At 48.2% G+C, this 11312-nt stretch overlaps 1 protein-coding gene across 2 annotated transcripts in view; it reads right to left on the reverse strand.

The window, feature by feature from the left end:
* The window catches only part of ABHD12B (abhydrolase domain containing 12B), a 304395-nt gene extending 293340 nt beyond the window's left edge, over positions 1-11055 (reverse strand). Inside the window, exon 1 of one of the 2 annotated variants that reach the window (XM_069638955.1) lies at positions 10791-11053. In XM_069638955.1, the coding sequence (XP_069495056.1) occupies positions 10791-10972 (182 nt within the window). In that variant the 5' untranslated portion in view covers positions 10973-11053. Of the gene's footprint in view, positions 1-10790 lie in introns of both variants that reach the window. The other variant, XM_069638954.1, reaches the window with a different exon arrangement.
* Positions 11056-11312: the final 257 nt, after the last annotated feature.

Genomic DNA, 11312 nt, shown 5'->3' on the forward strand with positions numbered 1-11312 from the left:
TGTGCTGCTTAATAATTGCATTTTTGATCTAAATTATGTTTGGTGTCTCAATTGGACACCTATGTTGTGAAGTGTATACGTATATATGGTTTTACTTACTTGGTAGTATTCGTGGCTTAATGCCTCTGTGTTGTTAATAAATAAGTATTTTGATACTTACCTGTGTGGTGTGGAGGATCAGAAGAAGGAAGCAGACTCTTTGACAGCATTTTTAATGAGTTTTATTTTTAAATAATAGGAAGGCCTAACTTTCCCTTTCCCTATGGGGTATTCACTAGCTACTTTACTAACTAAGGTGCTCGACAGTTATCTTGAAATGTCCAAAAAGAATACTTGTTGGCTTCTTGGATTCAAAAGAGTTCCTTCAATAGCCTTTAGAGACTCTTCTGATTAAGTCATGCAGCTTTTTCCTCAAGTTGGAATATTTAACTTTCTTTTTAGAAGTATCTTCCCTGACTTGACTTATCACAAACACTATATTGGCCTGCAGATCCTCGTACTCTTTCTTTCTTAATTCCCACGCTTCTACTTTTGACTCTGGATTTGTTTTCCCTTCTTCCCAGATAAAATGTATATCACGTTTAAGATTACTTCTTGGGATCTTCTCTACGTTTTCCTGTCCTTTATTGGAAATATTCTGATTTGTTAATGTTGAGTCTACATCTTTTTTTCTTCCATTCCTCTACCTCTCCGGGAATGTTATTATTCTAGGTTTGCTTCTACAGCTTTCTCATTGGTACTGAGACGAGTTCCCCGACACATAATAATAATAATGTGTTGCTTTCCCATGCATCCCCGGTTCCCCGTTACCTTCTCTGTGATTAGGGACTGTCTCTGGGATCCTCACGGTTCGTTCTTCTCCTTCAATTCACCCTCGCACCATAGAAGCTTCTCTATCGGGCGTTCAGTGCTCTTCCTCTTGGTTACTTGTCTTTCAAGCGGGGAGCCGTGCCACTTGCTCTGGCTTCCTAGGAGCAGTATCAGTGCTGTACTGATGGCAGAATGCCCACCACAACTCTCTCAGGGTTGCGCCATCACCATCTCTCAAGCTTCACACGAGCCGGCTTCGCTCCCGCTCATGGTTATGCGTCTCTCTCAGTGTTCCCTGTGCTGCTTCCCAGCAACTTCATATCACATAGTGTCTGCGTCCTGCTGCGGCTCTGCCTCCTCTCAGGTTAACGTTTGCGGGAGATGTCCCCTGCTTTGATGGACATTCCTCTCGCACACCTTCTCCTCCTCTTCTTGACAAGCCATCGACCTCTAATCCACTGGTCTCAGTGAACAGTTCATTTTTAAATAAGGAACAGTTTCTCTTTCTTCAGGATGATAATGTCTGTTTGCCTCTTCTTCAGACAAGACTTGCTACTTGGCATTATTTAGTTAGTTTGACAGTCTCATGTCTGCCATCATGCAACTCTCCCTGTGGGGTCCCACTTGCGTCAACCCATAAGGAGGGTGTTGTGGAGTGAGCTCACCTCTCTAGCCTCATAAACTGGGGCTCCACCTTGGGAAGAAGAGACAAACTCCCTCGATTCGTCACAGTGAGCAGTCTATATTATGTTTGCTACCCATAATGCTACACAAGTAGTGGATCTGAAAAACCATCCTAAAATTGTCAAGTTTCATGTTTGTGTTTAATGTAACAGTGCAATTATATAATTACTGCAACAGAATCAGTTGCCACAAAATTGATATTAATTGATATAATGATTCTCTTTTTCAAACATGTTATCTCCAGGGCTTGAATAATCCATATTCGCTGGAAGGGTGTAGGTTATGATAAAAGAAAGAGTAATTTAAATAATAGCTGTCTGCTTTAAATTATTGTACGTGGACTTTCTTATCAACTGGTTGTAATTATTTAAATGTCCGCTAATAGAGATCGACTAGTGGTAATTATATAAATATTCGCTAATACAGTTCTCATGTTGTCCTGATGAAGACGTGGCATCAAATTATTAGGCGCTCTGTTGAAACTAGTCATCTTTCTTTAGTCTTTGGGATGGTCTACATGTATATCCAATTGTGTATGTGCTTTACACTCATGTATTGTGTGGTATATTTTCTTATCCATAATGTTTGTGATTTATCAAATGAGACATGTTCTTACATTTTTTAGAGCTTATATTTGTATTTTCTAATTGTATCACATGAATTTTTGCACTTTTTGTATTTCCAAAGATAGCTTTTAAAATCAATTATTGAGTTTCAATCAGACATCATTACTTCCATGCACTTTATTTAAGCACATAACCAAATGGTGAAAGTGATTTTATCAAGCACCTACGTAATTGCAAATTGAGTTTATGTAGTTTCATTGATCTCTCACAATATGTTTTTGCTTGTTTTTCTGTCTGAGTAATTGTGATCCCTTATTATTCTGTTCTAAACATGCATCATAGAATTGTGCATAATAGTGCTTACTAATACATGCCAACATGACCCATTCCAGTTGGGATGTGGTAGTCCAGTCCTGGTTTTAACTTTGCACTCAGGGACTTGTAGCTCTGGGTTCATAATTGGGCAATCAGGACTGAAAGACCAAGAATGCATAGTTAAAACCAGGACTGGAAATACATCTCCCGAATGCACTGGGGCATGTTGCCATGATGCTCTGTTGCCATAAACAAATACAGCTCTCAACTAGAACAATAGCAGGTCCATTCAGTTATTCTTTCCATCCTGGCAGCTGTAGCTTTGTTTTTCCGTTATAAATGCAGGCCTACAAGTCCCAAAGTGCAAAGCAAAACATAGGACAGGATGGTGTACATTCCATTCACGGGCGACTACGAAGCAGACAAGACTACACTTAACTCCATCTATAGCACCATCCAAGCATGGATGGCAGAAAACTGACTGTCTCAACAGCGACAAAACTGAGCTTCTGCTGATCGGCTCACCCACCATCCTGGGTAACCTTGACAAGAAATACTGCTCATTCACCATCGACAATATACCCATAACGGTGTCCCATACAGTTAAAACCCTGGGAGTCTACTTAGACTCCAATCTCACCATGAACAGGCAGGTCAACGCCATTGCCTCATCATCCGCCTACTACGCTAAACTGCTCAACGCAGCAAGACCTTACCCAACTACTCAGAACAACCTCACCATTGCTAGGGCTATTATCGGCTCGAGGCTTCACTACTGTAATGCTCTCCTTGGAGGGACCTCAGGTAAAAACATTGCTAAACTACAACTTGTCCAGAACAATGCCCTTAGGGCCGCTACAGGATTCCCCAAAAGGGACCACATTTCAGACCTGAGGAGACAAGTCCATTGGCGCCCTGTAAAACAAAGAATCATCTTCAAAATCCTTTCCCCTCACACACAAATGCCTCCATGATTTGACCCCCCCATACTTGGCTCAGCGTGTAGCCATGCCCACCTCCGCAAGGCCATCCAGACTTATCTATACCAACATGATCACCAAACCCATAACACGCAGAGTACGCGCAGGTGGATCCAGCTTCCCTGCCATTGCAGCTGCCCACTGGAATGCCCTACCATCGCACATTAGGGGAATTGACTCCCACTTAGCGTTCCGCAAAGCTATCAAAACAACGCTATTTATCTAAACTGCTATTTGTCTGTAACCAGCCAATATGCTGTAACCAAGTAACCACTGCCTCCTATGTAATTTTGCTTACGTACACCTTCTTGCAACAAGCGCCTCAATGCCTTTGGGCTGTGGCGCGCTATACAAATGTAAAAATAAATAAATATTGACATGGCACTGACATGCCTCAAGTTTAGAGATATGACAGAAGCTGTCATGACTATGCGCAGGCACACAATGAGGTTTCTCATTATTGTTCATGGTGCATGAGTACATTTTGCCTATTAGCGATGATATTTACACGTTTTATATTTAACATGTAATATGGATATATATTACCTAATATCACATATAATGTCTATTTGTGTTTATTAATTGCAGTGCAAATGGGAATCTTTTTCACTCACCTCAAGATGTTACTTCCTGTGTTGCCATTTCTAGTGACATGGAAGTCAAAAGTCATATGACCTAAATTAATGTGTCGTCAACCATGCTGTGCTCGTTTCTAAAAAAAAACGTGAAAGCTACAAACCTTCTGCTTAAAGATAATGCTTCGTTTCAGAGTCGATTTATTAATGCCTCACGCTATGTATATTCTAATTCATGCCTAAAAAAATGAGGACGTCTATAAGCGTCTTTACAAACAGTGGAAGAAATATGGTGGTATGTTGTCAGCCAGCTACGAAAATACACCCGGGCCCACCCGGATGGGAGGCCCGGGGCCGTAAACTGGGAGGTGCGGGATTTGTGCGAAATCCGGTGGGGCAGCGCCTGTTTGGCGCTGCCCCCACTTAGCATGCACATGGTGGGGTCGGGCTGCTGGGTCCCTTAACAATGGGGACCCAGACAGCGCGTCTCCAAGACAGGAGGGTGAGGTGAGAGGGGCAGGTGACAACCGGTAGTCGCTGCCCCCTGTCACCTTGCCCTCCATACTTCAAAGGCCCCCCTTCCCATCCTGCGGATGCTGAGCGGGGGCCTTTTGAAGTTCAAAGAAAGGGCCGCCTTGCCCCCAGGCCGAATTTTGCCTTTATCTGGCGAGGGCAAGGTGGCCCTTCTCATGCTTCCTCCCCGTCAGCCACGAACAGCAGCAGGACGGCTGCAGGCTCCCAGGACCTGGATTAAGGGGAGAAAAGATCGTTTTGCCTCTGCAGGCTTTTCGTGTTTTTTCCCCCTTTTTTCCCCACAGCTGAGGGGACCAGCGACGTGGAGAGAAACGGTTGGAGGGTCTGGAAGCAGGAGCGGCGGGCGTTTCGGGTCTTTTCCGAGGACGCAAGGAAGGCAGGACCAAGGAGCCCGAGGAAGCCTGCAGCAAGCGGCTGCACACGGACCTCGCACATCAAGAGCCCGAGGAGGTCGGCACAGCAGTGAGCGGCTACACACGGAGCTCGCAGAGCCCAAAGAAGGCGGTTCCCCTAGCACAACACAAGGAGTGAGCGGGGCTGCAACAGCAGAGCCTTCATAGCACGGCAAGCAGAGCGTCAGGCTCAAGCGTATAAGGACATAGGTTCGAGCCCCGGAGAGGGCGCAAGAATTTATATTTGGGCGCAAAATGTTTAATTTCTCCCCGGCTCAGGGAGGACACAGGACTCAAAGAAGGCAGGTCTCCGAAGAGCCCGAGGAGGTCGGCACGGTGGCGAACGGCCGCACACGGAGCTCGCAGAGCCCAAAGAAGGCGGGTCCTCGAGCACAACACAAGGAGTGAGCAGGGCGGCAGCAGCAGAGCCTCCATAGCACGGTAAGCAGAGCGTCAGTCTCAAGCATGTAAGGACATAGGTTCGAGCCCCGAAGAGGGTGCAAGAATTTATATTTGGGCAAAACATTTTTTAATTTCTCTCTGGATCAGGGAGGACACAGAGAAAAGAGGACAGCCGGAATTCCCAGATGCACATTTCGGCAGACCTGCATTGGAAGGAGGCAGACACAGAGCCCCAGCATTTTACTTCGCCTGGGAACTACAATCATGGGGGGAAGAGGACCCTGACCCACACAGCAAGTTGGGAAACACAAAGACAACCCATTCCGAACCAGCACGCAGAGACCCAAACAGGCAAGAGATGGCCAACGCCTTATCCCTGAAAGAAACATTACTCCTGGTATGGGCCAAAGCAGCGGAAGCCGTCCATGGCATGGACGTGGTGCAGGAAAGAATGGCAGAGCTCGCATCCACCGGCCTCAACGAGGATGACGCAGGCGCCCTGGAAGAGGAGGTCGACGGCGATGAGGAGCCAGCAGAAAGGGAGCAGCCAGCTAGGAAGAAGCAGCGCCTTGACGTCCGCAGCATGCCCGCCTCTTCAGACACCCACCGAGGCACCAAAAGGAAAGCAAAATCAGGTACTGTGAAAAGCAATGATTTGGGGCCTATGCTTGAACAGTTTTTTAAATTGCCTTAGGGTGCGGGTGCTGGGAAAAAGAGGAGGCACAGGGATGACTCGAGCAGCTCCAGCAGCGAGAGTGACAGCACAGACACAGAGTCGGAATCTGGGGGCGAGGATGACCCGGGCCACCTTAAAGCATGGGTTGGGCCTAGCAATGATGTACCGTCTCCAACCCCACATATGACTAAATATGGGAGGCGCACTGCCGGCAAAAGTGTAAATAGAAGCCTAAAAAAGACCATTGCATGGCACATTGAGCGGAAAATTAAGAGAAAGATCTGGAAAAAGCAATTTATTGACATTTTCTGCCTATTGGAATATGAAGAATTAGGTTTTGGCATTTCAAAAAGGGATAAGAAAGAGTAAGAAAAAGAGAGAGCAAAGAGGCCCACACTGGAGAAGAATATTCAGAACTGGGAGGCCTCTTTTCAAATCCTATCCACAATAATTCTAGAAAAAATCCCAGAAGAGGGCACTGCACTGATTGCCTACTACCACAGAATTTTGGAGATTCACAATACCTTTGGGGGGGGGGGGAGTCTTGGCTGAACTATGATAGAGAGTTCAGGAAGGAGATGCAGAGATTCCCTGACCTGGGCTGGGAGGAGGAAGACCCTAAATTGTATCTTTTTCATGTATTAAAAGAAAACTCAGCTAAGAGCGCCCAAAGCAGCAAGGACTATGAGCATCAGTATAATAGAAGGGGTAGAAACAGGCAACATAACCAGCGCAGGCCTCAACAAGACGGTATAAATACTAACAAAAACAAACCCCCCTTTCGAAGAACGCCCCCAGGGGGGCAAAAAACAGGGCATAATCAGGGGCAGTCTGGCAACCGCAGCAACGGGGGGGCCAAAGGAAGCACACCGGGGGCCTGCTGGTACTTCAACAGAGGGTCATGTAACAAGGGCAACGAGTGCAGATACAAGCACCAATGCAGCACATGCAGTGGTGGCCACAGCAGCAACAACTGCACAAAAGCCTCTCCTTCCAGGCCCAGCCCAAAAGTCACTGAGGGCAAAAACATGCACTAGCTATAAAATAGGGGCCTCTCCAATAAAAATTGACAAACTGCTAAAAATGTTAGAGAACTACCCTGACCCAGCAGCTAGAGCATTCTTGGCTCAGGGTTTCAAAGATGGCTTCCAGATCCCATTCAAGGGCCAGGGATCTCCCACCATACCCAAGAACCTACAATCTGCCTCATCCCTAGCTACCATAATAAGCGAAAAAATTGATAAAGAGCTACGACTAGGGAGGATTGAGGGCCCCTTCCAGCACCCCCCCTTCACTGAGTTTTTATACTCCCCCCTGGGCATCGTGCCCAAAAAAGAGCCGGGGGAGTTCAGGATGATCCACCATTTATCACACCCACCTGGTAGCTCTTTCAACGACGGCATCCCTTTCACGGATGCCGCTGTCTCTTACAGCTGCGTGCAAGATGCTGTCGACTTAGTAAAACTGTCAGGTAGACACGCTCTCATGGCAAAAGCGGACATTAAGTCAGCTTTCAGGCTGCTGCCCGTGCACAAGAGCACTTACCAGTGGCTGTGTTTCCACTTTGACAATAAATTCTATTCTGACAAATGCCTGCCCATGGGCTGCGCCATCGCGTGTGCCTATTTTGAACAGTTCAGTTCTTTCCTACAGTGGGCGTTCCAACAGGCCATGCCCAGAGCCAGAACGGTACACTATTTGGATGATTTCTTCTTCACTGGCCCAGCAGGGTCTCTCCTATGCAGCTCATCCCTAAAAACATTCAGTGAAACCATGCAGGAATTAGGGGTTCCGCTGGCACCCGAGAAGACTGTAGGTCCCACCACCACCCTGTCATTTCTAGGAATAGAGATTGACTCTTCCATGGGGGAGTGCCACCTGCCTAGGGAGAAAATAGAGGACCTTCTACAGACAATAAGGCGGATGACAGGCAGGGACAAGGCGACGCTTCGTGAAATACAGTCCCTTGCTGGGAAGCTGAACTTTGCTACCAGAATCATGCCCCAAGGCCGGGTTTTTCACAGGAGCCTGGAACTAAAAATGACGGGGGTTACGAAGCCACACCACCACATCAGATTGGGCAAAGAGATAACACAAGAACTGGCCATGTGGGAATCATTCCTTAACAACTTCAATGGCCAAGTGATATGGCGCAAACCCATGAATGGGGCAGACAAAAGGTCCCTGTTCACGGATGCGGCTGGCAGCAGAGGCTTTGGGGTATGTTTTGGTAACAAGTGGTGCGCCGGCCACTGGCCGCCCTGCTGGCAGCAGAGGGGCTGGACCAGGAACATCACATTGCTAGAGATATTCCCCATATGGCTGGCACTCTACCTATGGGGGGACTTGTTGGCCAACACAGAACTGGTCACATGGTCAGACAACATGGCGGTTGTACACATTTTAAACAAGGGTGCTGCCTCCTGCCCTCTGGTGCTAAAAGTGTTGAGAGAAATGACGAAAGTCACCCTGAAAAATAACATTGTAATAATTGGGCGGCACATTGCAGGCAAAGATAATAAGGCCGTTGACGCTCTGTCACGTTTTCAGTTCTCCACTTTCAAGGCACTAAACCCACAGGCAGAAGCCAGGAGGACAGCAGTTCCAGAAGAGGTGTGGGCCATCATGGACACATCCAAGACAGCACCCGCCAGCCAGCCGGTCACAGCCCTTCCATGAGATGCCCGCGCCCAACTCTACCCTCACCCCCGGGCCCGGACAAGAGGGGTTGCCCTTCCCGGCACCACACTCCTACAGGTGAGCCTAAAGGTGTCTTAGGGGAACTGGCCAAAAAGGCGCTGGCACAGAAAACTGCCAAAATGTACAATAAGTGCTTGACTGATTTTGGAAGGATCACAGAAGTCACCAACATCAGGGATATACAGGAGTTGCCATGTCAATGACTTTATGGAGTGGGCTTTCAAACAAAGCAAAAAGAAGGCATGGGCTTCATCCCATCTGGCAGCAGTTTCATATTACACTAGATTAGCGGGGGCACCCGACCCCACCCACGGCGCACTAACCAGATATGTGCTCAAGGGTTGGTCCAAAATGGAAGCGGTCAAAACAGACACCAGGCGCCCCCTCAATTTTGCTAAATTAAAAATTCTGATAGACACCCTCCCTGCAGTATGCAACAATGCCTACGAGACCTCACTATTTAGAGCTGCCTTCACACTAAACTGCTTTGGGGCGTTCAGGATCAGCGAGATAGCCTCCAAAAACACAGGATCAGAGGAAGGGCTGGATATAGGCGACATACACCTGGGGAAGGACTCCATGGCTGTGAAACTGTGTAGGTCCAAAACCGACCAGTTAGGAAAAGGGAGGATCATCAACCTGTACTGCATTGAGGAAACAGAATATTGCCCCATTTGCACCACCAGGGCATTCATGAACAAGTGCCCCAGCCGGGGGGGGGAATTATTCACACACAAAAATGGGTCTGCACTCAGTAGATTCCAGGTGGGGTCTGTCCTCAAGAAGACTATAATAGCTATAGGATGGAATCCTACTGAGTTTGGATCCCACTGCTTCAGGATAGGAGCAGCCACTTCAGCCTGGATAGGGGGGCTGCAAGAGAAAGCTATAAAAGGGATTGAGGGTTGGAAATCGGGGGCTTACAAAAGATACATCAGAAAAGACTTGATCTAATAGTATCCTCCGTCTCCCCCCCCCTTTTTCCTCTACTCACAGGCTACCCCCCCGTCCCAGACGGCGTGGATCGTGGGTCACTCTTTCATTACCAGGGCCAGCAGATGGCTGGAGGAAACCCAGGACGGCATGCATTTCCAGGACACCATCACCTACTGGTGGGGCAAGCCGGGCATGCGCTGGGGAGACCTACACGACAAATTGGCTGGCCTACTGGGGGCCTGCTCACCTCCCCCCGATTTTCTCATCATACACCTCGGGGGCAATGACTTGCCCCAGCTGGGCAGGAAGCTTCTCCTGGCTGAAATCTGCACCTCCCTCAGATCCCTGGCACACATGCTAAGACTTCGAACAGAAGTGATGATGTCAGAAATCATCCCTCGCCAACATTGGCATGGGGCAGAGTGCAACAAAGCCATGGAGATTTCTAGGCGCAAACTGAACAAAGCTGTGGCCAATTTCTTCCTTTTCTCAGGCCTCAAATTTATTAAACATGGGATCTCGGTACACAACCAGGCCATGTTCTGCAGTGACGGGGTTCACCTGTCCATTGAAGGTATGGACATCTTCACCAGGAATATTTTCTGGACCCTAGCAGCCAGAGGCTGTACTTAATTCACAATCCCGTATTTTGGGGGGACCTGGGAGACGCCGGTCAGCATCCCCTCAGGGTGGCGGCGGGGATCAGCCTCGAGCGGGCCCCTAATTGGGATTAGGGCCCCCCGCTCACCTGTTCCCTCTGTCCCCAAAATATAGTATTGTTATCCTTATGTGATGTTATGGCTGGTTTTTCTTTTGCACCATGGCTGGTACTAAAATAAAGCTTGTGGCCAAAGTTTTTTCCACCTCACATCCTGGTCGTCAGTCTCCTCATTCCTACAACTGTCATTACTGTATTGCCTGTCTTGTCACACTTGTCATCCACCCGTGTCAACCGCATGCCACTCCCCAGCACAAAAACACTTCCAGGCTTATGAGTACGTGGGTAAATCTATTAGTCTGGGGGCGTCTTCCTGAGTCTGCGTTATGTGTAACTGCCGGTTAGAGAGCATCTGTATTTTGTGTACGGGGGGGTACAGTAACTGACGGAGCCTGCAGGGCGCTGTAGTTGCTTCCGGGTCAGAAAGCTCCCTGACGTGCCCCGCCGCCCATAGAGACCTGCGCCCGCCCTGAGCGCCGCTGCCCTTCAGGCCCTTGCTTACCCGCTCGGCTCTGAGGGGCCTGGCGCGGCTGCCTTTGCCGCTCTGCTCCCACTGGCATCACGCTCTTGCCGCCGCTGCTGCTGGGGGCCGCCGTGCACGTCTCGTCGCTTCATGGTGTCGCCAGCCTCTCTCTGTTGCCGCTTCGCAAGCTCAGAATGAAAAACACTGCAGTGCACAGTCATCTCTTTATTGTCAGAGAGAGGCTGCCCCGGAGCGCCGTTCACGAGCGAACTGACTCATCGTGATTTTGCTTTCATTCGCCGCGCTAGCCCAAGCAATTGCCGTTGTTCTCGGTGGAGGGAGCTGTTTTTCTACTAATCGTAGTAAATCGCACCGCGTGTTACACAGTAGTAGCTTTACCTTTCAAATATCCTTGCATGAGAAATATGACAAGCGTTAATATAACCCTGGCCACATCATTTTAAATAGCAGTTCAATTTTGCTCAATGCAGACATTAACTCTATATTGTGTGCTGTCTATATGGAAAAAAGCAAAGCGATCCAGATTCTCAAGACGATGTT

This window comes from Ambystoma mexicanum, chromosome 14 (genome assembly GCF_040938575.1).
Source record: "Ambystoma mexicanum isolate Mex_15411 chromosome 14, UKY_AmexF1_1, whole genome shotgun sequence".
NCBI lineage: Eukaryota > Metazoa > Chordata > Amphibia > Caudata > Ambystomatidae > Ambystoma > Ambystoma mexicanum.